Source organism: Penicillium hordei (genome assembly GCF_028827395.1).
Source record: "Penicillium hordei strain IBT 12815 chromosome Unknown utg000003l_segment0_segment0, whole genome shotgun sequence".
NCBI lineage: Eukaryota > Fungi > Ascomycota > Eurotiomycetes > Eurotiales > Aspergillaceae > Penicillium > Penicillium hordei.
This window is the reverse complement of record NW_026623144.1, coordinates 2,643,486-2,670,956: the sequence shown is the minus strand read 5'-3', so window position 1 is coordinate 2,670,956 and position 27,471 is coordinate 2,643,486. Positions and strand designations below refer to the sequence as shown.

The window sequence follows — 27,471 nt, the reverse complement described above, 5'->3', positions numbered from 1 at the left end:
CAAGTTAGGCGCAGTGTTTATTGGCAACAATTTGGGAGCAGTAGAGGCGAAAATAACCTGAAGTCTGGAATGGAGTTCAAAAGCAGCATTATCCTCATGAGTTCTTGCTCCGGATATCCATTGATGATAGCATGGAAAGGGGTTATCAACATGGCATTGAACCAATTTTAGCCTTCCTGTGCCCAGTTGTCCCCAGGTTTGACTGATCCTTGAGTGACTCCAAAGCTAGAAGAGGAGTCATGTCCTGGTAGTTAGCAGCGGTAGGGGCGTTGTGTTTGTAGGGATCAGATCCTCCATAGGGCGCTCCAAGGCCCAAGCAGCCGCATTTGTAGCACATAAACCGGTCCCGCCTCACCCGGTATTGTCCTTTACGGTGGCTTGGACCTCGGCGAGATCCGGCAGAGGTGCCAGAGCCCCAGTAAGGCTTTTCCATTGAAAGCACTTAGTTTGTAGGAAAATAACCTTATGTCTAGAAGCCATATCTGTCCGGAGTAATTACCATTTCCAGTCACTGCTATCAAGATACCAGCCCAGCCTATCAGATGGCTTCTCCAATCCCCAACATGCGTAGGTAACGTCCGATAATGGTTCAGGCTTGATCATCACAGGATCACAGAATCCAGAAATATGCCTGGGGAGAATTAGCTCATTGCGATTGGTATGTGTAGACTGGCGACAGGAATGGAACACAATAACCACCTACATGACCTTAGTGATATCGTTGTAAATGAGCGTCCCTACGTGGATAAGCGCAGGTTTCCACACGTCGAGTACTTCCAAGGTTTCGAGAGATTTCATGAGCAAGGATATCCAGGGGAACTGCCTGCAAAGATCGAGGCAAAGTGATGACGGTATATCATTAAACTCACTCAGCAATTGAATATTACATAAGAGACTAAGCTGGTAGGCTAGCAATTCTCTGCATAGGCCCCTGTGGCATGATCCTCACAGTCCGACTCGCAGTCCGTCTCACAGCCTACAGAGTGGCGCCGCAGAGAAAGCAACCCCTGTGCATCGAGATGGTCCAGCCAGCTGGCATACCAATCCAAGAATTCTGGAATAGAATCAAAGCGTGCCTTCCAGCCGTACAGAACGCTAGGATTGATAACCTCGGCCTGGAAGAGAACCACCCGCCACCCCCAGTCTCGGATATTGGCAGCATCCTGGATGTCTTCGCCCTTGTGCTTGCCATCCTCCTCGTCGTCTTACGTTTCGAGCCGGCAATACACTACGCACTATACCACGATGGGGATTGGTACAGTTGGTTAAATCCAATACCGGTGATAAATCCAGCTCTGGATATCCAAACCGCCGATATACCAATAGCGGCTACGTTCTGCCGTCGCCGCCCAGCAGAACTGCTGGGATCCCACATCTTAAAGCTATTTTTATCGTACATGCACGTCATTAATTACACCACTCACGTTAATCTGAGTCAGAGCATCAGTTAAAATGACGAAACGTCAAAAGAAAGGACGGAAATGTCACGATCTACGCGATCACATGCTTTGTCACATGTATGTTTGCTTTACATTCGTTTGCATGTTTCCTTTGTTTGCTTCTTACATTCGTTTGCTTTCTTTCCTTTGTTCTACATATTGCCACTATTCCTAATCGGGCAATTGCTACTAAGCCTAATTAGGAAAGATGATTGTTTGCTGCAGAGAGATCTCTAGTATAAGAAACCCCACAGATCTCTCTCTCTCTCTCTCTCTCTTTCTTCTTTAGCTTTGTTATTCTAGTTGGAATGCACTCTTTCTTCATTGATCGACCTGGCATGTAACAGGAAATCCCGTCCTCCATTAACCCCAACGAATAAACCCACTAGCCGTGACCCTCTTAGCCAAATTGTACCGCAGTCGATCCCCGCATTGCAGCGAGCTTTACCACCCGAGGCAAGTCGCCACATTTGAGTAATAGTATCATATTCGCTAATTAGACTTGGGCCAAGCCAATTACACTCTATCAGGGCTTACGAGCGAAGACTCAGTTGCAACAATGCGACAAGCATTATCACCAGATCCGGTCGTGTTTGACGACAGTCGCCAAGCATGCGTGAACATTGAGGGAACTACCCTTCTAGCAACGCTTGAGACTCTATCACAGGCTGTCCAAGACCTCCAGAAAAGGGCTGAGGCCCAAGAGAAGGAAATCCGAGATGAGAAAAAGAGCCTCGAGAACACAAAAAAGTGGCCTCGGGAACACATAGAACAATGTGGAGGCTAAAAGCAATGACCTCGAAGAGGTCCAAAAAGTCCTTACAAAATATGAGCGGACATTCGATGCCTATATAATGGAGGTGCGGTCAATTGTGCTGGACAAATGGGCTGGGAAGACTATCAGCAACACTAGAAAGTCTCAGCGGAACGCTGCTGTTCATGGAGGTAGCATCCTTGCCGACTATGATGTGATCCTCCGGGAGGTTGACCAGTTAGACTCGAGGGTGGACCAGTGGAAGCCGGCGTTTGAATTTCACTATAATGTGTGGTGGGAGTTTCTTTGTGCCCGTGGAGGGCTTGATTCAGCTAGCAAAGAGCTGATTCGGATCTTTGATTATCTTGCGAATATTAGATCGCTTAAGAAATGGGAGGACTGGAAAATTCAGTCCAACCCCAACACATCTTCTAAGAAGATGAAAGATCGTGCTAAAATTGTTGAAATCTGTACCAGCTGGATCGATAAGTGGGTGGGTGATACCATGGACACCATCCCGACAAAGGCTCAGATGGAGAGACTACGACAGCTCTCCCACCAGGCGTAGGGGCGACACCGTCACCCTCCCACTACTACTCACCGTTTCCTCTTGCTTATCTCTATCATTACGCAATTGTTGTTATTATATTGTTATTGTTGAATTTTTTAACGTCTGGCGGAGCGAAAGCGGAGATATATTACCCTATCTACCTCACTCCTTAACCTCTTGAGGGGTATAGGGTTAGCTATTATAGTATAGAATTTATAAATGTCTAGATCTTTAACTTACGGGCACTTTATATTACTATATATTCTTAATCGATCTCCGTCGTTTATATTAGCTGTTAGTATTTGAAGGAATTCTTTTAGATTCCCTCTATCGGACATATTGACGGCTATAGTGTATATGCTAAGATGTCGAGTGTTTCAGGTGGATGGGTATAATCTAACCACATTCTGTTGTTATTCATCTAAGGGGGTTAGTGCGTTGGTCGCGACGGTGGAAAGGGCTGATCGGCCACTTTCCTAGTTTTTGTATTTCCTGTTGGAAACCTGCTAATAAATTGCGCTCCGTAACTTTCAGGCTAGACGTTATGGCTATTGCTTCGTATTCGAAACCTACGGTATCTTCATTACAAAAGATTAACTTCCTGCTGGGTGAGTCCTGATATACGTGGAGTTTTGATGTAATACCTGAATCACCCGAGTCGCGCGATCGCCGTTTGTGTTACTCTAGCCGAACGGATACATGAAATGATTGGCCAGAGTACCTGCCAAGCTTCAACGTTTATTATGTCAAAGTGGTGATAGCATTTGCTTCCTACGTACTTCGACTAGGAATGAAATTGAAAGAGTTCAGGAAGCAGCAGTTTGTGCAATCATATTAAATTGTAGCTCAGTTGGGAGGGTCAATGCGGTAGTCGCGCGACTTGGGTGATTCTCACCCTGATTCGCACCCTATCTATAGCCCACTTACCCTTCTTACTCCGCGACGCTCTCCTTTCCATGACCTATTTATCTGCATGTTATATGCCTCTTCCACACATAACATGATACATACGACCATAGGGTGTGGAAAACAGGGCTTCCCGTCCGCTCAGCCGTACTTAAGCCACACGCCGGTGAGTTAGTAGTTGGGTGGGTGACCACCAGCGAATCCTCACTGTTGTATGTTTTTTGTGTTTTTATGTTTTATGTTCTTTGGAAAGCCCCTCTTGCCGTCCTACTCCTCAGCCCCTTCACCCTATTCACCTGAATGCCCTGAACACCACTATTCTACACCTGAGTATCCTACACGCCCCCGAGCCGCTGACGTGTCCTTCCCCTCCCATGCTGACTTTTTCTCAGGCGTATTAATATGGGGCCGAGCATGGAGTAGATCATAGAAGTACTATATGGCTGGGGTGGTTCAGGCTATGTTTTTTACTATGGCGATACCATAATAAATGACACCTAGGCTGAAAAATGGGTGCTGCAGTCTATAATTAGGTTAGACTACTGTCCCAGTAGTGAAATCGCTGTCTTAGCAGTATCTTACGGAATTTTATTCGGAAGCCTCTGGTTTTTCAATATATGTGTTAAAAGACAAGACTTCAGCCACTATATGATCGGCGTTGCTACTTCCATTTATGGAAATAGCTATTCATGGTGACGGAAAGCTGGTGTACGAACAATGTATGGTATAAATGACCAATGTTGACAACTCTAACTAACTAAAATGACAAAACCCGCTATTTCAACAATCTGTGCGGACCATGATGACTAACTGTAATATGCACTTTTGTATGGTATGCCTGGTACCCAATGTCACATGATGTTTCCGGTATATTACCTGGTTTCTACCATGTATTCGGACTTGGTATTCGACACACCCCCCAGTTCTTAAAGCCTGCATTTCCTGGCTTCAAGAGCTATCAATTCCTTCATTTCTGAGCCTTCCAATGGCTTCAATTCCATCAATTTCTGCACTCTCTTTAAGCAGTCTCTATTTCTCGGATTAGATGACTGATCTCTCTTATCCCAATCAGCTCTCTAAAGAGATGCTGCTTCTGTCTCGGAAGCGCTTTCGTAAGGCTATCTGCTAGTATAGCCGTAGTTGGAACCCAGTCAATATTGACTCGACCCTCGCTAACCTCCTATCTTATCTAGCAACGATTAATATCAATATATCGGAGCTTCGTATGCATCGCCGCCCCTTCCTTTGTTAACAAATCGACGGTTTGCTGGTTGTTATATATAATGGATAGTGGGTGGTTAGGTTAGAAGCCTAATATAGAGAGGACTCGACGCTACTACTGTACGGTTTTGCCTACCTCGGCTAGAGCTAGTAGCTCTGCCTCTGTAGTCGATGTGGTCACCGTCTTCTGCTTAGTTGCTTTCTAATCTATAGGGCCCCTATATAGCTTGCAAATATAACCCTCGGAGCTTTTCCTATCCTTATTGTCTCTAAACGATATATCGCTTGCAAATTCAATTGATTTTGCAGCTAGCTAGAGACCGTGGTTTTTGTTATATTGATCTTGACGATCTGTCTCTCTAGAACCATACTCGATGGCCTAGTACCTAGTCTCGTATAGGTATTGTATGACTCGGTCGATAGCATCAATATACTTAGGACCGGGATTGGTTAGGAACTTAGCTAGTTTAGCTATAGCTTTTGCAGTATCTAGCCGGGTGATGGTAGTGGTATATTAAGTAGATCCTATCTTGGCCTAGAAACCATGAATCTGACTCGGTGACGCCACTCTATCGTACGGAATCAATTGATCGATAGCTAGTAGAGATCCTACTTTCCTTATAGTGATTAAATTATACCTCGCTGCTATACTTTTAATATAGCTATCCTAGTATAACTAAAGCTTCTTTTATTCCCTATCTCTAAGAATTCGTATATTTAAGAACTAGCTTATATCTAGTTTACGTAATTCCTATTACTTCTTGATCTCTCTATCTAGCTAAGCTACTTGCTCTATATAGTAAGGATCTAGATGATTCACAATGATGATATCGTCGATATAAAAGAAAACGATGATACCGGTGGTAATGAAGATATATAGATCTTCCGGTACTAGGGTAAGGCCTAGTTTTACTAGTACCCTAGTTACTTCTTACTGCTATAGTCTTAGTGATATACGTAATCTATATAGCGCTCTATAGAATAGCTAGTATTGATTTAATGCTTCGAATCCTAGAGGGCACTTTGTATATACCTTACTTTATAGCACTAAGTTTAGAAATATAGTGACTATATCTCTCTATATTATATCTAGATCGAATGCAGCTACTAATACAAAGATAGCCCTCGCTGTCTTAACAGCTAGTGTTATGGCTCTCTTTTCCTCTATAGACAACTATTAAAGATCTCTATGAATATAGATTCTTACTTTGAACTTCTCTAGTATACTATTAGCATCGAATTTGTATATAAATACCTACTTTAGTAGTAGTACCTATATACCTCGCTTATTCGGAATTAGAATCTAGGAGAATGTCTCCTTTTTCCTTAATGTCTCGACCTTGAATATAGCCGCTGTTTTAAACTACTCGGCGAATCGATAGGTCTTTAATTGATTCTAGGTCTCTGGCGGCGGTAGTAGGTCATCTCGATGTGGCTTAATATCGAACCGCTTGTTTATATCTGTAGTAAATGTATATAGTAAGCTTAGTGGCTCTATCTAGTTAGTATCGTTAAGAGATAGATATACAGTATAATCTGGATCTAACCTTGGTTTCCTAGATCTAGTGCCGGTAATGATATTTGACATATCGATATCACCCACTATGTCTCTTGGTGCTCGATCTAAACTTGCTTGGGACGACGTTTCTCGCTAAAATAGTGGTTCTGGGGTCGGCGAGTACGCCATTTCTTACTGTAGTTAACGCTCTATCTTAGTATCTTTATCTGTCTCCTCCCCCCTAGTTTCGATCGACGGTATTACGGAAATCGGATCTAGCGACGATGGGATGGTTTCTCGGGGTGCTGGATTCGATGGATTTAGAGATGTTAATGCTATTCTAGATAGTAGTAGTAGGGAGGATAGAAAGCTGCCAAGCAGGTCATCTATTTGCTCCCTCGGTCCTATCTAGACCTATAGTCCTATCTAGTCCCTTAGTCCTATCTGTATTAATATTTGCTCCCTTAGTCTAGTAATAGACTGTGGGGTAGGCAAGCTAGTTACTAGCTTGATATCTGTATATACTAGAGTTCTCTCTTTAGCAACTATCTCTCTAGCTGCTTAGCTAGCTATTTTATCATCTATTTTATCAACTATATCGACAGCTGTATCAGCTGCATTAGTTTTATCGACAGGTGTATTAGCTGTATCAGCTACATCGATAGGTATATTGATAGCTGTATTGGCAGCTATCTGGCCTTGCTCGGTAAGCTTAGTTTTATCATCTAGAGCTATCCTTGCTATCGATCTAGGCATTTGCATCTATATACTAAGCTCAGCCTGCGCTTCTTCTATAGTAAGCACAGCTAGCTATATACTTAGTGCTAGTCTATCTATTATAGTACTAATTGTATTCTCTTGCTTAGGTAGGGGTCTCGATTTCGAATACTATCTCGTCTCGTCGAATATAGTATCTCGAACGACGTCTACCCTCCCTATACCGCTAGTACGTCCCTTATAAGGGAACCATACTTTGTATAGGTTCTTAGAGATATACCTAACGAGATATCCTATCTCTGCTCTAGGTAATATCTTATCTAACTAGGTCCTTTTAATGATTCTCGAGTACGTTAAGTACCTATATAACCTTATATTCGATAGGTTAATCATCTAATGTTAGATCCCGTCTGGTATAGTATATTTTATCAATTCCTTCTAAGGTATAATCTATTAGCTACTGATTTCACTAGGTTTAATAACCTTAGTAGGGGTCCTATTTAGGATATATGTCGCTATATATATTGCCTCTAGCTATAGAGTATGGGGTAGCTCTATATCGTTAATTAACGCTCTAGCAGTACGTACTACTATCCCCTTAGATCTCTCGGCTAGACTATTTATTTCTAGTAAGCTAGGTAGTGAATACTTAATAGTATATCCCTCTACCTCTATCATTAATTTAACCTTATTGCTAGCGCTCCGCTCGTTGTTATAGTAGACTACTCTGATTTCTAGTTTTAACTAGTTCTTGACTAGTACTAGGAACTTCCTAACAGCTATCTAGTAGTTATTTTTCTTAGTATAGGTAAATATAAAGTGGTATTTAATACTATCTAGGTAGAAGTGAGTTAACTAGATATATCTATTATAGGCCGGCTGATTCTATACTAGGTCGAAATAGACCCTTCTAAATATACTATATACTTGGCCTATCTTCCGGCGAGAGATCTATCTCGGTATATCTACTAATTAATAAGCTTTATATACCTACTATTCGTTGCTAGGGTTGCTTCTAATAGTAATACCTTCCGTTATCTCTACTAGCTTAGCAATACGCTACTGGCTAATATGGCCTAGGCGTCTATACTAGGTTTAAATCGATACTTCTACTCTTAGTTCTTAAGCTGACTTCTTAGTTACGAATACTAAGTCCTTAGGTTCGAGTTTAGGATACTAAAGATCCTTCGGCTAGGTCAACTAGGACAGCTTTATATCCTAATAGACTTTAAAAATCGGTTATCTATCTTTAGACTTAATACAGTCCCTTCTAAAGTTTATTATAAGACCTCCTTTTATTATCAACCTATAGGATATTAGATTAGTATAGAAATTAGGAGAGTATCTGACGTTATATAACTCTATCCTTACTACCTTTCTACTACTAGGACTAATACTATAGATAACTATAGTGCCTACCCTATCGATTTTCGTCTCTATATCTCCTACCTATACGCTGCTCTATACGTCCTCGAAAGTCACGAATAACTCTCGATCGTTGTATATATGTATTTGTGCTCTAGTATCGACTACCCAGCGCTTTCGTACGGGCTATATATCGTCGATTTAGGTCTAGTTTTGGGTAGATATAACGGTAGTAGAGACGTTAATGTGCTTGCTAGCCGGTAGCATAGTTGCCTATACCGTACTAGGTGCTGTCTTGCTAGCTACTGTCTTGCTAGCTGCTAGACTAGCTTCGGAGGAGAAGAAGCTTGTTATGATATAATTAGACGTGAGGCCATTCCCAGATTGGTGCCTCAGGCCTATAGGAGGTTTGACCTCTCCGGAGGGGGATCGCCCATGTTTCCATACCCTTCCGAGAAGGGTTCCCCGTGGGAACGAGACCCCGCTCCACGTGTCACATTTCCTCCCGCTATCAATATAGGGAGACTATATATAAATTGGACTATATGAAGGAAGCCTGACGGCTCTTTAAGAAATAGTCTTTGACTTCTAGGAACCACCTATCTTATTACCTTCTCCTACCTGATTGATAGGCACCTACCCTGACTTATAGAGTATCTTTTAACAATTCTATTTCTTCTTCTTTAATTACCTAGGAGAATGGCACTAAGAACTCGCTCTACTCCCGCTATAGAGGAGACACCGAACCCTCCCCGAACTACTAGGGAAATACCCCCTACTAAAGCTATTTCCCGGGCTAACCCGGTCGAACCAATTACCGACCTTAATACGAATCTCGTAGCGACTTAAGCTACTATAGAGAAGCTATAGAGACTTAAGGACCTCTAGGATTAGGTTGAGACTCTTAGATCTTAGCTTATAGGCCGAACCCTAAACGAACCCCCGATAAGCCCCTACCGAGATATCTACGATACCTCTAGTAGGGACTAAGAAATTAAACTTAAGAGTATACCTATATTCACCCTTAACTATACCCTATAACAACGCTAAGAATAGCTCTTAGACCTATAATAACAATTTAAGGGAGCGCTAAGGCGCTACTACGACGATCGGACCTAGATTCTTAGAGTACTTAGTAATATAGATATAACTTATAGGTAGAGATAGTATAGATACGTTAACGAAAAGACACCGGTTCTACTACGAAACCCTAAGGAAGACTAGCCCTATTTTAAGGACTAGACCTTAACCCTTATTAAGAACGCGGCTACCTTAGAATCCGAGGTAATAGGCTAACTCGAGAAGGCCCGCTAATAGAGAGACGAGGACCCTCGAGAATTCTATATACGTCTCGATACCCTAGAACGTTATTTCCTAAGGATAGTAGAAAAAGAGAGGGCTCTTTCCTTCTTCGTAAAACTCTTATATAACCTCTAAGACGAAATCCGCCGCTATATTATTAAACTCCCTAAAACCCGGGAAGATATAATTAATATCGCGTATTACTTCTAGGACCTTAAGAAATCGGAGTCGAATTGTAAACGAAAACGTACCGAAACTATTAAGAATACGCTATAGAAAAGAAACTCCGATCGAAATTCCTAGAAGCCCCGATTTATAGGAAAATCAAAATCTAAGGAAGATAAGGATATACTATCGGATAGGCGCCTAAACCCTATTAGGGATAACGGGAAACGTAACTAATACTTTAATTACGGGAGCGAAAAGTACTACTCTAATAAATGCCTAACCCCTTCTAAGGGCTAAACAACTATAATAGTATAGTTAGCCCTATAGGGAAACGATAGCGAGACGGAGTAACTCCTATACCTCTGTCTTTTCCTATAATAGGAACTAGAACTCGGCTTTACCTTCCGATTACCGCCCGGAACGACCTCGAAACCTACGCGGATCTTAATAGTAGAGCTGAAGTTGACCTTATAAGCTTCTAATTCGTTAAGAGGTATAAACTTAACTAAGCGAAACTTACCGCGTCTCTCCTTTACGCTATTAACTAAAGGATAATACCGACTTATAGGGTATAGACTATCCTACTAAAAGCTACCGATTTAAGGGGTACTACCTATCGATTTACCCGCGCCTACGTAGTAATCGACTAAGACCCCCGACTCTCCGGAAGCCCTATCCTTCTCTCTATAATAACAATTTACGATCTTAATATCTATATTATAGGACGAAGTAGCCTCTAGTAGTTTAGGATACCTTCTATCGAAATACTACCTCTAGCCCGCTTTACTAAGGAAATCCGTAACCTTACGTACGTCTTCGCTATAGTCAAACTACCCGAAGAAGTATAGCTACCTATTGACTATAATACCACCGAAATATCGCCGGAATACTACTAATTACCTACCGAACTAGTATAGTTCCGAGACTTCTTCTTATCCTAAAACTCGAAAACCTTACCTTCCTCGAATAAGTACGACTATACTATCGACCTAACTCTAGGGGTAAGGGTTCCGTTCGGTCCTATATACCCCCTATTATAAAAGGAGCTTATAGAGCTACGAAAATACCTCGACGAAAACCTCTAGAATAGTCGAATCCGCGAATCTAAGAGCCCTACCGGGGCCCCTATCTTATTCGTACCGAAGTCCGACGGGAGCCTATAGCTCTATATCGACTACCGGGGACTTAATAAGATTTCGGTAAAAAATCGGTACCCGTTACCTCTTATTTCGGAGATTTTAGACCGGCTTTCCGGCTCTAAAGTCTTTAGTAAGATCGATATTTAAGATATCTACTACCGAATCCGTATTAAAAAGGGCGACGAGTAGAAAACCGCATTCCGAACCCGCTACGGATACTATAAATATATAGTTATGCCCTTCGGTCTTATAAACGCTCCGGTAACCTTTTAAAACTATATTTATATAGCGCTTTATAACGTTCTCGATACCTTTTTAGTAGCGTACCTCGATAATATCCTTATATTCTCCCTAGACCGGGAATTATATACGAATTACCTCTACTAGGTAATAAAACGACTATAGAAAGTAGGCCTCTACGCTAAGCCTAGTAAGTACGCCTTCTACTAAGACTAAGTCGACTTCTTAGGGTTTATTATATCCCTAAGGGGCGTTTCGATAGACCCTCGCCGGGTTACCGATATCGCTTCGTAGGAGATTCCTAAGTCCTACCGGGATATCTAGGTATTCCTAGGATTTTATAATTTCTATCATAGGTTTATTAGGGATTACTCCCAAATTATATTACCGCTTACGGCCTTATTAAAAGGTAGTAAAGATAGGCGAAAGCTAGGCTAGGTTAATCTAATACTTAGCGAGAAGGTGGCCTTTCGCCGCCTAATCGCCGCCTTTTAGTTAGCGCCTCTCCTCCGATACTTCGACCTATTAGGGCCGATTCGGCTAGAAATAGATACGTTAGATAGCGCTATAGCTAGGATTCTCTCCTAACCGAACGAGAATAGGGTATAGTACCTAGTAGCTTTCTAGTCGCGGAAGTTTAGTAGGGCGGAGACCCTCTATAGAATACCGGATTAGGAGCTATTCGCTATCGTATACTTGTTTAAATACTAGCGATACTACCTTAAGGGGAGTACTTACCTAATTAAAGTATTTTTAGATTATTCGAACCTTTAGGCTTTTATAAAATAGCTAAAGCTTAACGGTAGGTAAGTACGGTAGTACTTAGCCCTTACTCCGTTTGATTTTATAATAAGATATCGCGTTAGGAAGAGTAATCCTATAGATAGACCCTCTTAGCGCTAGCTACCGAGTGACTATAAGGTTGACCTAATATCGCTATTAAGCTGCTAAATAGCTAGCGAATTATAGACGACTAATTACCGTTCTATTATAGTCTAGTCGCTGACTGTAAGTACGCTTACCTTAAATATCCTATACTTCGAGGAGAATAAAGATAGGGACGAATTGATTAGTATAATTGATTAGAGGGAGCTCGGGCGTATACGCCGTCTCCCTAACGTATAGGTCGGGCTAGCTTACGCCTCCGAGTAGGTATACCTTACTAAGGTAGGTATAGACCTTAAGGAGCTTATTAGGTAACTTTAGGGCGAAGACCTAGAGACTTAGCGCCGAAAGACCGCTGTAAAGTCGTCGACTCTAGGGTTAAAGGGCTAGAGTATTAGGCCCGAGGGCCTTTTACGATTTAAGAAACGTATTTATATCCCCGCGGGGAGTAATTTAAGAACTAAACTATTAAGTATTCACTATAATAACCCCCTAGCCGGCTATTTTAGGTATATAAGAATACTTAAGCTAATAAAAAGGAAATACTATTAGCCGAACCTCTACCTAGACGTTACCGAATACGTAAGGAATTGTTAGATCTACTAAGGCGTTATAGTAAGAACGTATAAGCTATATAGGGAGCTCTAACTATTACTAATCCTCTTACGACCCTTTATGGAAATTTCGATAGATTTTATAATAGGCCTACTACTAGTGATATTCGAGGATAGATTAGTCGACGCGATTCTCGTTATCGTTGATAGGTTTATGAAATAGTCGCTATTCCTCCCTATTTTATTAACGATTACTACTAGAGACCTCGCTAAACTATTCTATAACTACGTTAAACTACGCTTCGGACCCCCTAAGGGTATCGTATCCGACTATAGATTACTATTTACGAGTAAGTTCTAGTTAAAACTATACTACCTATTATAAATACGCCTTAGGCTTTCGATAGCGTTTTATCTATAAACCGATAGGCAAACGGAACGTATAAACTAAACCCTTAAATATTACCTCCGGTATTTTATAGACGATAAGTAAGTCTTATAGGCTTCTTTACTAAGATCTACCGAATTTATATATAATAACGCTATTAACGTAATAACTAGTATATCTCTATTTTAGGCCCTACTAGGATACTTACCCGACTTCCGGTAACGTTTTAAGGGCGAAACTCCCTATAGAGAGGTCCTAGCGGCGTCCGCGCGAGTTAAGAAATTAGAAAACCTCCGCTAGAAACTATAGGAATACTAGCGAAAGGCAAACGAAACTATAGTAAAATATTATAATAAGGACTACGTTCTAATATAATTTAAAAAGGGAGATCTTATTAGTCTATTAATAAAAAACCTTAGATTAAAAGGGAGTAGAAAATTAGTACCCCGCTTTATCGGCCTTTTTCGCGTCTTATAGGCTATCGAAAAATAAGCTTACTGTCTAAGCTTACCTTAGTAATATAATCGAATCTATAATATCTTCTATATAACCCTCCTCGAACTATAGAGAAAACTACCTAGAAAGGGTAGCGAATCCCTATCGATATCCGACTTAGAAGACGAAGAGGAATACGAGGTCGAAGAAGTATATAATAAAAAATAAATTAAGGACGAAAAATACTTCCTTATTAAATAGAAAGGATAGCCCTCGGAATATAACTAATAGGTTCCCTAGGGAGATATAGAAAATGCAACTAAAGTAATATACTCTTACTAGAAGCGGAAAAAGGAAAAAAACCCTTAGTTACTACGAAGGGATAGCGAAACTACCCTAAAAGATAAGGGAAACCTGGCTAATAAGTAGGAAAGGAGACGCCGAAACGGTAGTATAATAAAAGTATCTAAAAATATAACTGGGCCTACTCTTAAATCTCCTCTAAGGGAATAGGGAAATCTATTATAGTCCGCTCCTCTATCTTATTACCCCCGATAGAAGTATTATTATCTGTATTAGAGTCTAGGGTATCTTAAGCCTCGCGAACCTCCGCCGAAATACCTTCGTAAAATACCCGCTTCGCTAGGGTCTATAGAACGTATCCCTTATCTCTAGGTAAAAGACGTATAAGTCCCTTCGAAAAATAGGCTACTCTCTACTCTTAGGTATTAAAGAAATTAGGGGCGGCGATAGGAGGGAGCGCGGATCGACAGCCTACTAGAAATATATTATAGTCGGCCCGGGTTTGCTACCGAAACTATGGTTAGAGAACGCCGAAAACCTTACTTAAAACCACCTTGTTATATACCTTAACCTAGGCCTTATTGCCGGTTAACCTATACTCCTTACGGTAAGCCTACTCCGAGGCGTTGAAGGACTTATAGAGCTCTATTATCTTCTCGGCGACCACTTAACGGGTCTCCGTAGAAAACGGCTATTCTAGCTCGCTACTATCCTCCTTAGTACTATTAATATTAACCTAGTCTAGCTAGAATACCTTATAGGCCTACGCTAGTACGTTACTTAGGTCCTAATAGTCGCCGAGTACCGCGGTCGCGGCCTAAGAATTGTTAGCCGCTACCCCTATATATAAAACTTAGCGAAACCTATAGGAATATATATCGAAGCGCGGCTAGAACACTGCTTATACGCGACGGAAGCCTTAGCGTCTATTACGTAGTTGATCTTAAAAGGGCGAGTCTAGTCCTCCTTCTACTCGGCGATTGCGGTACGTAGGCAGTATATATACTAGAGGATCCTAATACGAACTAGGGCCTCTAAAAGAGGGCGGGTATTACGCACGGGGTTTCGTCGAGGTATCGTGATATTTCCGGCACCTCGAAACCGAAGAAGAGCCAACGAAACGACGATTCTAATAAAGGGAAAGGGAGGGAAGTGAGATACGAAGAGTAGAAGTAAAACGAAGAGAGGCTATAGGATTATAATAAAGGGACGCGTCCCCTATTCTTATAGGCGAGATCTTGCTTTGTTTGCCTACCTCACGCTCCTACCTATTTTGTATCGTTTACCCTATCATATGCTTCCCCCCAATTACCTGTCACCCCGCGTGAGGGCACGCGATTCTTAAAGGAGGGATGATTTGTTATGATATAATCAGACATAAGGCTATTCCTAGATTGGTGCCTTAGGCCTATAGGAGGTTTGACCTCTCCGGAGGGGGATCGCCCATATTTCTATACCCTTCCGAGAAGGGTTCCCCGCGGGAACGAGACCCCGCTCCACGTATCACATTTCCTCCCGCTATCAATATGGGGAGACTGTATATAAATTGGACTATATGAAGGAAGCCTGACGGCTCTTTAAGAAACAGTCTTTGACTTCTGGGAACCACCTATCTTGTTACCTTCTCCTACCTGATTGACAGGCACCTACCCTGACTTGTAGAGTATCTTTTAACAAAGCTATAACCTTGGTCTTCAAAAGCGGCATTTGCTTACTCTGTTGCTTTGACCTTTTAACGTTTCTTATCAACCTAGGCTTTCTAGGCGGGGTCAGCTTTTATTACTTTCTCCTATTTGTCCTTAGCACCTTAGTTTCTTATATATAAAGGCGGCTTATTCTCATCGAATACGTCCCAACATTTCTAAGCTAGATACCGGCTATTACTCTAGCTATATAGATAGGGTCTATTAAAGAGCTAGGTTTTAGGCTTAGCTTCTTTATAACCTTGCTATATCGAAAATATAGCTCTGGAAATACCTCTCTAGTTAGTGGCTGGCTTACTATAGGTGATTCTCTAGTAAGCTCTATATCGGTTAAGAAGCTCGGTAAACGTAAACGTTATATTATCTACTTTATCTTATAGTCTTAGGGTCTATGTTTTATAAAACCTAGGGGATATTACTAAGATAGTATCTAGGAACTAAGTTAGAGTATTATCTACTTCTAGTATTTTCGCTCTCTTATACCTTACCTATACGGTCTCCTAGTTTAACAACTACTTATCGATATCAGTATTCCGATCTAATCCTCGATCTAGGGTACGCCAAAGCTAACGAAGCCTAGCTATATTTATTAGATTATACTCGGCGGCGAACCGTTGTCGGAGGTTACGGAGGAGGTCATACGGTATCTTAAAGTCGATAATAAACGGTTAGTAGTTAGTATAGACGCTATTCCGAATAGCTATTACTACTACGTTTAGTCCTTTCTTCTACTAGATATAGGCTACGTTGTTATTAGCCTATTCTATCTATAGTATCTTATATATATCGACCTATTAGTCTTTATACTATATTTGTACTTCTACAATTGAGATGACTTTCTTAGGTGCTACTAGTAGCTCTAGTCTCTTATTATTGCTAGGATCACATAGCTCCTATACGTCGAATTGCACTATAATCGATTTAATATTGGCTAGCTATACATCCTATATCGTTGTATCCTTTAGTATAACGCGAGAGGATGTACCTACGGAGAGGTATTCAGCCATATTCGTTATCCTTTATAGACAGGCTTCCGATTCTTAATTCAGGGGTTGGTTTAGGGGTTGGCTTCGGCGACGGGGGTGACGATACAATGTCACTTTGACCTCAATTCGACGATAGCTGGGTTTAATAGAACGATTCCGGGCTCATAACTGACGGAAAGCTGGTGTACGAACAATATATGGTATAAATGACCAATGTTGACAACTCTAACTAACTAAAATGACAAAACCCGCTATTTCAACAATCTATGCGGACCATGATGACTAACTGTAATATGCACTTTTGTATGGTATGCCTGGTACCCAATGTCACATGATGTTTCCGGTATATTACCTGGTTTCTACCATGTATTCGGACTTGGTATTCGACACATGGTATTCGGACGACATCTCCGATAAAAATTCTGACCTCAGTTCCGGGTGGTTAGAAGCGATCCGTTGAATTATCAGTAGAACTGACTGTTCCGATTTTTAATAGTGAGAATACAAGCGTTAGGGTTAGGGTGGGCTATAAGATATATTAATTTGAAGATTTGGGTAGGGAGAGCACAGATAGAACTAATATGTGTTCGTGGTCGCCGAGGCCTTATTACACGAAGCGCGCGCGTCGACGAAGTGATGTGGTTGAAGCCTACAATTTAAAGATTGTGGATTATGTATTACAATGGGTATTTCATTATTTGTATCTTTATTGGTGCTTATATTGGGTCATTCATCTTTATTTGGGAGACTATTAGTTCTGGGTTAGTTCCACTTCTCATATTCTAGGAGATGATTTATTGTTTAACTAACATTGCCATGTTACACAAAGTGATAGGAAGCCGACAAGGGTTGTAAACGAGTCAACTATTTGCTGTGGTTGATGTGAACATTCAAAGCTCAACTCGTGCCAACAAAATATGCGAAATAACCCTAAGGAATATTTGCAGATAGAACCCCAAGAAAAAAAATTAAACAAAATTAGAACAAAACGCCTCTCCATCATTCACATCGTAGAAAAGGGCCCCTAGAATAAGATACAAAGATAGTACGCTCGTTATTCATGTCCAATAGGGTGCCTGTATCATGCCCGCCGTATTATTGGTCTTTCAACAACCTCAGCCCTAGAAAATACATTATAGGTCCCTTATTTATAGCCGTACGAGCTGAGCTCATGTACAAATGGGTTTAAAGGGTTGGAAGCCGTATCTATCTCTTGCGGTGCCTTGTGGGTGCTTTGTTGGTAAGGAAGACTCTGTCTGGCGATAGACTCTTCCTTTACGGATAATTGCTGCGCTTTCTTTCGGAGGTATACGAACCATCCAACAAGACCCGCAATTAACGCGGTGGCCGCAACAGAGCCGATTATAGCTCCTACAATCCAGCCTTGGCTCTGACTAGATTGCGATCCTGTCACGGTCCGCGAATCACCGGCTTGGGTGGCCGTGGTCGATGCGGCAACTGTGGGTGCGGCCGTTGTTTGCGTATGGTGCTGATTGGAAGATGGTCATGGTACGAAATACATTGCTAGGTGCGAAAAGAAAGTAATAAGTCAGTCCCTTACTTTACTTATTGGGATACTGTTCCTTCCAAATACTTACCATGAAGACGTTTTACCATCATCATAGGTGATACTATTGCCTGTACAATCTGTGGCATAGCCGCAAGCACCTTTAGAGCAACCGCGCGCATAGTTCCCAGAGTTAGTCCAAGTCTCGGGATCTGTTAATGCCTGGGCTGGAAATAAATAAGCTCAGTCCGGTTCTAAACTCTGCGTAGATCGATCGTGGGTGCGCACTCACTTGTTGAAGGTCCCATGTACCATCTGATAAAATGAGGGTCACTCTGTATCGAAGCATTCATAGCATTACTCTGGCTCGTAGCACCATGAGACAAAAGCATGATACTCAGTAGCATAAACCATTTCGAAAATGGTGTGGATGAAGTCGACATCGTTGATCTAGAAGATCGTCTCTAAATACGGGAAATGGAATGTCGCGCCAGGGTATAGCGTCAGGCCAATCAGGGGACTACAATAACCGCCACTAAGACCCGGCAAATAAAACGGCGTATTCCGACCACTCAAAGCCACTTAATCGCAGACCCTAATGCACCCTCCTGGAGCAAATTCTGATATGTCTGGGCCAGTGGTGGATCAGGAACGGAGATTCCCGTACGGGGTTAACCACAATCGTCGAATCTAAGCGCTAAAGCTGGAGCCATGATACTCAAAGGTCTCACTTCTGCTCTTTTTTATTTTGTTTGTCTCCATTGTGTCCACCTTCTTTTATACTATCTTCGACTTTCATTTTCTCACTGCTGTTTTTGTTTTGCGGCTATCTCTTTCGCCTCTGCACATCTGCCCTGAGGGGTCCCCACACCATGTTATCAATCACCAACTTGAACAATTCGCGCGCCTTACGCCTGGTCGTTCCTATTGTCGTGATTTTCGCACTCGTGTGCACTTTCTATGCGGATTGGAAGCCAGTACAAAAGGTCATTCCCAGCTCGAACCCCTCCTCAGGGGCCATTGCGACCGGCGACGCAAGTTCAGCTCCCCCAACTTCACAAATCCCTAAAGATCCTTCGCCTAGCAAATCCAAATTTCACCACTCAAACGCTAACACTTCAATTTCCAATATTCCGGATAAAGTCTGGCATTCCGCAAAAACAGATGACATATCGGAAGATCAACGCAAATGGGTGAACAGCTGGTCGAGCACTACTCCTGAATGCCGCTAAGAATTGCTTACTGACCGATCTGGCGAGGCGTTTGTTCGCGCATACTACCAGGAGACGCGGCCAGATATTGTCGAAGTCATTGAAACCTTATCCATTCCAATTTTACGGGCAGATCTTCTTCGTTATTTGATTGTTCTCGCTGAGGGCGGGTACTGAAGTGATTTAGATGTCACTTTGGAGAAATCACTTTCTGACTGGGTGCCCACGGAGTACAAGAATAAAAATCTCGATATGATTGTCGGTTTGGAATTCGATTTTGCTTATCGGGGCCCTGAAGCCGAGGTCGCATCTCAATTTTGCAACTGGGTGTTTGCAGCACAGCCGTCATCTCGCAACCTGCTTGTGATTGTTAACGCTGTCACCAACAAGTTGAAGGAGATTGCAAAGACCAACAATGTGTCTATATCCGGTATCACATTGGAGATGCTCAAGGATGTGGTGAACGTGACCGGACCTAAGATCATGACGATTGCCATCTTAGAAAGTCTAGGACAATTGCTCAACAGGACGGTGGATGACCGCGACTTCTCGGGAATCAAACATCCGAAGATAGTCGGTGATGTCTTGATCATGCCCGGTGTTTCATTTGCGGCGGCCCAAAACGGATTCTCTACGGATCAAGGCGATATACTTGTGACGCATCATTACGAGGGCTCGTGGAAGCAGGCAGACGCAGAAGCCAAAGAAAGAAAAAAGCAAAAGGAGAAAGAAGAGCATGAAGCACAGAGTCACCAAGGATGAAACGAAGCACTGTAATAATAATCTGCTGTACAAATTGAACAAATTATGTCTATAATCACGTCTCGTGAGGGTACTTGCGGAAGATATGTATAACAGATGTGGGCATTTATAGTCTGTGAGTATTCGGAAAATTACTAACTCCTGACTTTGTGGAACACATTTCCAACAGCAATACCGGAATCACGCGTCACAAGCAAGGAAAGCAGGGATATGCGCTACCGATGGCATAGATAGAATAGCGGGGCGACAAGCGCTAGAGAATGGCTGGGGATTACAGAAAGCAGCCAGTATTTCACTTCTCCAGACAGTCCGCATATCCACTACGTCGGTTTAGGTTTGAGAAGAAGCCCTAACTCTGAGTTCGCTGTCAACCATGTACAAGCACCCGCAGTGTCTTTCCATTTTCTGTCCTCTACCTATAAATTCTGGGAGTAGCTCCTGAGGCAGATTCACTACAGAGCTCTACAACGGGCTGTGTAGATTCTTTTCTCGCCTTTTGGCAGAAATCTACGCAGGGGCCACCACGCTCATGGATACTGATTGTCTTCTCAAATTCTATATTATAGCGTTGGAAATATATTCGAACCTACTCAACTTTATCCGGCAAAGCTTCGCATATTTAGCCAAAGCATGGGTCCCCTGACAGCAGTGGAGACAGCACGACAAACCCAAGAGAATCTTTGTCCTTTGTCTTTATCGATGGTTCCCGTTACCATACAAAGTTGGAGAATCTAGAAATTCCGGCAATGTGGACGAAAAACTTCGCTGCGAAGCTGCAACATTTATCTGGATACATGAGAATTGTCCGGAAATACTTATTCCACAATTATGGGGGTTTGGACTTGTTGGTGGCCAAAGTGTATGGCAGCTCAATTGATATCGTCTTGATTATATGAAGTCTAACGTGTGGTTTCTACAGTTTACGAAACCGTAGAATGCCCCTTTGGGGCCTAGATTTTTTGGTCAATCAAAAGATCTATTACGTGGCTCTTGGGATGTACCCTACCCTGTCCCTATATTTGCCATCAACGTTCGACTATGCTCGAAAGTGGGTACTTGGTTAAGGATTATATTGGCAACTCAGATGTACAAATGCTCTTAGAGACTTTGGATTAACACCATCATCACTAGGATAAGAGAATGAACCTTTTCAAGGGACTTTCTCGTATAATGCTTTCTTAAAGTCGAGTGCCACTACCTCGCATAGGAACTTAGAACTTAGACTCGAATGGTGCTTTGCGACTTTCTAATCGTCCTCTTACTCTTCGATTCTATCAATTAGAAAACGGGGGGATTCTGACCAACATTCGAAATTTAACTTTTTCGGCAGCCGACGTATACTATCTTGATCTTCTGTCTTATCATGATAGTCGAATACTAAACCAGCTACACTCTATCAGCGATAAGGATGATGGCCGGGTTTAGATGACAAGATTGACGATGATGAAAGCCCTCCTACCGCAGTTCTCTAATAGAGAACACCGAGAGGGGCCTTTTTTAATAGGCTTATAGATCTCCATTTTAGTAATATCTTCGTTGATAGCAAATGGAACGTCAAGTTTGTGATTGATCTAGATTGGGCCTATTCACTACCAGCGGAGACTTTCCGTCCTCTATACTAGTTGACAGGTCGTTCAGTCGATGACCTAACAGGAGAGCATCTCGAAGCCTTTAGGGAGGTATATAAAGAATTCGTGGATATTTTCGAGGAGGAAAAACGTTTTCCTCCTATCAACAGTGTCTATTCTTATAGGACCACTCTTATAAGAGATGGTTGGAAAACCGGAAGCTTTTGGTATTTTCATGCTTTGGAGATTCCGAATGGCTTATTTAACCTCTTCCGTCAACACTTTTATCCCATTTTCGAACCTTCGCGTCAGGTTGTTTCTGATTTTTCGAGGGTTGTATCTGAGGAGGGCTGAATTAGAGCGGCGAGCCGCTCATGCCCGAACCGTGGGCGCTAGGTGACCACGACCTTAGACATGCTGTTGTATATTTTTCTTTTTGCAATTCTTAAAAGTCCCTCTTGCCGCCCTACTCTTCAGTCCGTTCAGCCTATTCACCTGAATGTCCTGCACGCCTCTGGTACTAGTTTCTCCCGGTTGACACATGTCCTCCTAGGACTCAAAAGACAGTAGGAAGAAAGGGGAAAAAAAGAAGGGGGACCGCCTAGGAGAATCAAACTTCTTATTGAATATAAATTCGCAAGCAGTCACCCACCCCACTACTAACCCACTAGCGTGTAGCTTATATACGGCCAGTAGTAGGGTAGGTGCCTCCCGGGTAAGAAATGGATGAGAGCCATTTTGACATTGTACGACAGGGGGTGAGAAGGGTAAGTGTGCAATAGACAGAAGTGATAATAAGGGAGAGAACTGGGTTAGAATGATAGCATAACTGTCGCACTAACCTTCCTAGCTAAACGAGAGTAGAACAACATTGGGCCACATATAAAACGGCTAGACTCTTAGCATCTGCAGACAGCCCCTCGTGAAATAATTTTCGGTAGGGCTCACGGGGTCATTTTCGAATGTGAATTCTCGTAAGTATTGAAGTTCTCCTCTCCTACAAACGAGAAAATTCGATATCTCGTTTCGTCCTTTTCCTCAACACGTCGGTATACGTCGTAGGCTATATTTGTGCCATAGCCACTGAATATGTTGCTGCACAAGAGTTTCTTGATAAAAAGCATGAAGGATCGATTTTTGTGTCGCCAAATGATACCAACCACTATAAATTGGGAAAGATTGGTAAACATAACGTCGACATCGCCGTTTTGCCGGATAGCGAATATGGAACAGTTTCTGCAGCCTGCGTAGCAACAGACATGCTGAACAGCTTCCCCAACGTCAGAATTGGTCTCATGGTCTGTATTAGTGGCGGTGTACCAAGTGAGAAGCATGATATTCATCTGAGCGACATTGTAGTCTGTGCTTCTCGTGGCGGCGAGGGTGGTGTGTTCCAGTAAGACTTCGGCAAGTCGATACACAGGGGCGGGGCTTTCAGCACACGCGGATCTTGAACCAGCCCCCAACCTCGCTGCGCACCACAGCAATGAGGATCCAGACGCAGTATGAGATCAATGGGCATCAGCTCGGTGAGGATATCAACAGTATTCTCGAAAAGCACGCGAGGCTAGGTCGGGAGTACGAACGGTTGGAACCTATCACCAAGCAGGGATATAACTTGCCCTAATAGGAGACTCTGACTGAGCGGATAAACGGACTTTCCTTCCCATCAGTAATCACAGGTTATATATGGAAAACCCGTTTTCACAAATTAAGCCTCTTCTTTATTTCTGCCGTTTACCTACCTATAAAACTGAGAAGGGGGAGAAAACACCTCAAAAAGGACATCTACACAGCATATCTGAGAAGACTACTGAAAATATATTACAAGGCTGTATGAGCGGCCAACTATTCCTGTCCGTAATGAATACCTAATCACTACTATCTGTCTTAATTCCTGTCATTGATGGGTTGGCAATAATCCTCGGGGAGTGATGTTGAAGAGCGACCGGAAAAAAGATCTGTCTTCAACACCTTGGCGCCTATTTTATATCGATTATATAGTTTGACCGCACCCCAAGTCATGAGATCTCGTAGGTGCATTGTATTTATTCCATTATATCTAAAGATATATGTTTCCCTCTACAAATTCAGATTTTGCCTTAAAACCCTTGCAGTTCTTCAACCTTCGCCCTTAGCCCCCTACTTAGCCCTCCTTCCGTTACCGCGCCAGCGCTGACAATTTTTCTAAACAACGACTCTACAATGCTGTCATTGGAGTTTTGAACATGTTCTATAAAGCTGTTAGCTACAAGTAGTATATTGCAAAAATGCCAGTCACATACCTAGATCATTTTCAATAGCATCCAGCAATATCTGCACGGCATTAAGAATCCGCACGCACCCCTCATTCGTTAGAGGCAGGTCACCCAGTCGCAGGTCCCATCGTAGCTCAGCCCGGGATGATGTTGACGATGTCAAGTCTGGTAGAATAGCTAGTAGCTGGAGTAGGTCGTAGAAAACTGTGTCGTAGATATTTACTAGCGACATGTAGCATGATATCATAATCAGAAGGGTGGGAGTGTCCACAGGGTCATCGCTACTGGGGTTAAGGTTGAGAAATTCGGTTCCCGTCCATGTCTGTCGAGATACTATTTCTCGGAACCAGTGGGCGAGGTAGGTTGCTCCACCAATCGGATAGTCGTATATGTTGCTGCTGTGCTTTGTGTCTAAATTTGCTACGCGGTACCGGTGAAGATCGCCTGTGTAGTTTGTCATTGCGACGATGATCGAGGAGAGGCCGTGGACTTGGGTGGATGGGGTTTGGTCTGAGGGGTTTAGGTTGTCGGGGATTATGCTGTTTGTGTTTTGTATGTTGAGTATGTCTCTTGTGTGGTTTGTCTCGGCTTGGTTAAAGTATGGGTTGATTGATTTTGTAAGATCGAGCTCTGGGCTCAGCGACTAGGGAGAACACCACCATTCTACCCTTCGAACAGGCAATGGCATATGAACGGGTATGACTGTGTTGTCTCCCGGCGTGTGGAATAATATCTCAGCCAGTATTGGGTCTAGCGGTGGATCGGCCAGGTCGTGCGGATCGGCCACGATCGACGGTAAAGGATCGTCCCGCGGCACAGGAAAGCTGAGAAATTCCAATGGCGACGTCGATGCGTTTGATCTCGATGAGTACGTGTGGGGAATCTCTTCCGTCCTGTCAAGCTTCTTGGGCTGTCGCCCACTGCGAGCTCATCGACTGAACACACAAGGCACCCGGGCACACGTGCACCGTTGACACACGTTCAGCCAGTCGCCGTCAGACAATGGCACGCACCGCACTTTCTGCAGTCGACATCGATCGCATGATGTGCGATACGACTGCGCGGCGGGCTTGGTGGAGACTGACATTCTGACCGTAGGGCTGGTAAGGCTGGACAGCGCACAATGCCAATGCTTGGCTGCTCTGATCGTCGTTCAGATGTGATGGAGCAGTTTATGATTTGAGACTTGGCAAATTTTGGCATTGACTGAAAACCAAGGATTTTGGGCATTGGTGGAGCAGACCCGGTCCATGTCTATATAAGTTTGGATTGAAAGTGGACGACAGCCTTGGGCCCCAGATAAGAGCGGATCTAGCATCCGACCGCATAGAACTGGGCCTACTGGTAGGATCTTACACGAGATACCCCTGGCCCACACGGGTATAACCATCTGGTTGCGTGGTATTCGGGCCAATAAGGCTGACAAGTAAAGCCCACGAGCAGGGAGAGTTGTCATGCCATGCGCCGACTGCAGACCATGTGTAAACGTGCAAGGTGGTCTGACAGGGGCAATGATATTGTACAGAGCCTTGGCAACGACGCGGCGGACGGATTCCGACAGCTTAATTCGAGATCCCACCTCCCAGCGCGTAATGACTCTCATACTCCGCACTTCGTACTGAGAGCCAGTAGGTATCGGACGAATGTACAGCGCCCCTCGTGTTTTGTCCACCACCCACTTGGCTGCAGAACGCTAGTCCTGGGAGATTACTCCTTCCAAAACGAGCCTTAAGTCACTTTTAGCCTGGAGCATGGATCGGGTTATGTACTTCGTGTCTACAATAACGAGTAAGTATTTCATCTTGATATGAGCAAAAAAGCAAATCGTGTTATTAGCTATAGTTTAGCCACATCTATAGATAATAATTACCTATAAATATATTGCAAAACATTCACAGCGTGACTGTCGTCCGACTCCGCAGCCATTCTCCATAGCGATAGAACAACATTGGCACGGGCGCAAATGCCAGTGCCAGGAATCCTAACAGCGTATTACCCCATCCGTAGTTGAGCGTCGAATACATATGCGACCCAGCAAGGGGCAAGAAGGCCCCGAACATCGAGCGGAGGAGAATGTTAGCGCCTAGCGCAGATGCCGCCCCATCCGACCCGAACAGATCCACCAGGTATAGCTGGGAGGGCATGACCACGAAGAAGGCTCCAAACCCGACAATGAACGTTCCAAAGATCGGAACCATCCAATGCACCTGGTAATATGCGGACCAACCGTAAATGAACAACCCAGGTCCAATGACTGGCGGAAACCACATCATCAGGACTAGTCGGTACTCGGGCTTAGACTCCTGGACATTGCCCGCTGCCATTTTCGCCTTCAAGAGCCGGTCGCTCAGGATGCCAAATGTGAGTAAACCCAACAATTCGCCAAGACCTAGTCCCAGGTAGGCCAGACCAGAAATGCCGATGCTGAATCTATACTGGCCCTCGAAGACCATGCTGAAGGTGGCAAAGAGGAGGTATAGAAGGCCGAAGATCAGAGCCACGTAGATGGACAAGACGAGGACGATCGGCGAGAATATCAAGAGTTTGGTGGGGCGTACGAGGGCGGCGACAATAATCTGCTGCTTTGTGAGGCCGCGATCGAGTTTCGATCGGAGGTGCGGGTTCCCGGTTGCGCGTCGCAAGTATACGGCCTTGCGTTCCAACAGGGTATTGGGATGTGTTTCGCGCATGAAGATGAACGCGCCGATACCCGCTGCTCCTCCCTGTTAGTGTTAGAATTGTGGATATCAGCTGGGAGCAAGATCACTCACGAGAATCGCGACCACCCAAAAGGTCCATCGCCAGTTCTTTCCTTCAGCAACGAAGCCCCCAATTACTGGTCCTAGAACCTACATCGGTTAGTATAGTATAATTGGGTAGTGGATTGGAGTTACATACCGGTCCCAAAAGGGGACCCAGGCCAAACAAGGCCGCTGCCGCACCGCGCTTCTCGATCGGGATAACATCGGCGATCGTTCCGCCGCCAAGGGAAAGTGGCGCCGCTCCCACGCAGCCAGTTATGAAGCGGAAGACCATAAATTGAGCGGAAGTCTTACTTAGGGCGCAGGCCACAACGAAAATGACAAAGATGGTATTGCATATGTGATAGACGATGAGGCGCCCGTACATCTCGGAGAGCGAGGAGATGACAAGGGGGCCCAATGCAAATCCCAGCAGGTAGATACTGACGGCCAAGGTTGCCAGGGTCATGTTAGTGATCTCCAGGTCCCTGGAGACGCCTTCCATCGCCGGAGCGACCATGGTCGAGGCGATGTTGCTAGTAGCTTGGGTTAGCATGGCCGGTTGCTTTGTCCCTCATGGCGGCTCACTTACACAACCATCGACAAGACGGCGACAATCACGACATGACCAAAACTCTTGGTGCCAGACCAGTTGAGGGGGTTCTTGGGGTCATGTGGGTCGTCCCAGTCAACCACATCGTCCTCAAATTTATGCGTCGGCGGCTTGGCTGCCTCCTCATCTGTCGTGAGGTTGACTTCGGTCTCGTCATTGGTAGAGAGCTTCGTCATTCTGCGGGCTGCACTCGATGGTTGAACGAAGAGGAATTGTGGTCTAAGGAAGAGCCTTGTGCCTTTGTACTGATAGAGAATG

At 43.6% G+C, this 27,471-nt stretch overlaps 7 protein-coding genes across 7 annotated transcripts; 3 read left to right on the top strand and 4 right to left on the bottom strand.

Annotated features, from left to right (window-relative positions):
- Positions 1 to 908: 908 nt before the first annotated feature.
- Positions 909 to 1,375, bottom strand: N7537_006240 (uncharacterized protein; the record flags this gene model as incomplete). The annotated part of the gene is made up of 2 exons (XM_056897297.1): positions 909 to 1,204; positions 1,237 to 1,375. 2 exons carry the CDS (start codon positions 1,373 to 1,375, stop codon positions 909 to 911), a joined length of 435 nt encoding a protein of 144 aa, XP_056753082.1.
- A 918-nt stretch (positions 1,376 to 2,293) lies between these two features.
- N7537_006239 (uncharacterized protein) lies at positions 2,294 to 2,761 on the top strand (the record flags this gene model as incomplete). The annotated part of the gene is made up of 1 exon (XM_056897296.1): positions 2,294 to 2,761. One exon carries the CDS (start codon positions 2,294 to 2,296, stop codon positions 2,759 to 2,761), a length of 468 nt encoding a protein of 155 aa, XP_056753081.1.
- Positions 2,762 to 17,977: 15,216 nt separating this feature from the next.
- Positions 17,978 to 18,503, bottom strand: N7537_006238 (uncharacterized protein; the record flags this gene model as incomplete). The annotated part of the gene is made up of 3 exons (XM_056897295.1): positions 17,978 to 18,077; positions 18,152 to 18,287; positions 18,353 to 18,503. 3 exons carry the CDS (start codon positions 18,501 to 18,503, stop codon positions 17,978 to 17,980), a joined length of 387 nt encoding a protein of 128 aa, XP_056753080.1.
- Positions 18,504 to 18,932: 429 nt separating this feature from the next.
- On the top strand, positions 18,933 to 20,033 carry N7537_006237 (uncharacterized protein; the record flags this gene model as incomplete). Its single annotated transcript, XM_056897294.1, has 3 exons — positions 18,933 to 19,253; positions 19,320 to 19,413; positions 19,459 to 20,033. The coding sequence occupies 3 exons, from the start codon at positions 18,933 to 18,935 to the stop codon at positions 20,031 to 20,033; spliced, it is 990 nt and encodes a 329-aa protein (XP_056753079.1).
- A 3,845-nt stretch (positions 20,034 to 23,878) lies between these two features.
- N7537_006236 (transcriptional regulator family TF) lies at positions 23,879 to 24,319 on the bottom strand (the record flags this gene model as incomplete). The annotated part of the gene is made up of 1 exon (XM_056897293.1): positions 23,879 to 24,319. One exon carries the CDS (start codon positions 24,317 to 24,319, stop codon positions 23,879 to 23,881), a length of 441 nt encoding a protein of 146 aa, XP_056753078.1.
- A 238-nt stretch (positions 24,320 to 24,557) lies between these two features.
- N7537_006235 (uncharacterized protein) lies at positions 24,558 to 24,833 on the top strand (the record flags this gene model as incomplete). Its single annotated transcript, XM_056897292.1, has 1 exon — positions 24,558 to 24,833. One exon carries the CDS (start codon positions 24,558 to 24,560, stop codon positions 24,831 to 24,833), a length of 276 nt encoding a protein of 91 aa, XP_056753077.1.
- Positions 24,834 to 25,751: 918 nt separating this feature from the next.
- Positions 25,752 to 27,389, bottom strand: N7537_006234 (MFS transporter; the record flags this gene model as incomplete). The annotated part of the gene is made up of 4 exons (XM_056897291.1): positions 25,752 to 26,582; positions 26,631 to 26,708; positions 26,758 to 27,136; positions 27,193 to 27,389. The coding sequence occupies 4 exons, from the start codon at positions 27,387 to 27,389 to the stop codon at positions 25,752 to 25,754; spliced, it is 1,485 nt and encodes a 494-aa protein (XP_056753076.1).
- Between the last annotated feature and the right edge of the window lie 82 nt (positions 27,390 to 27,471).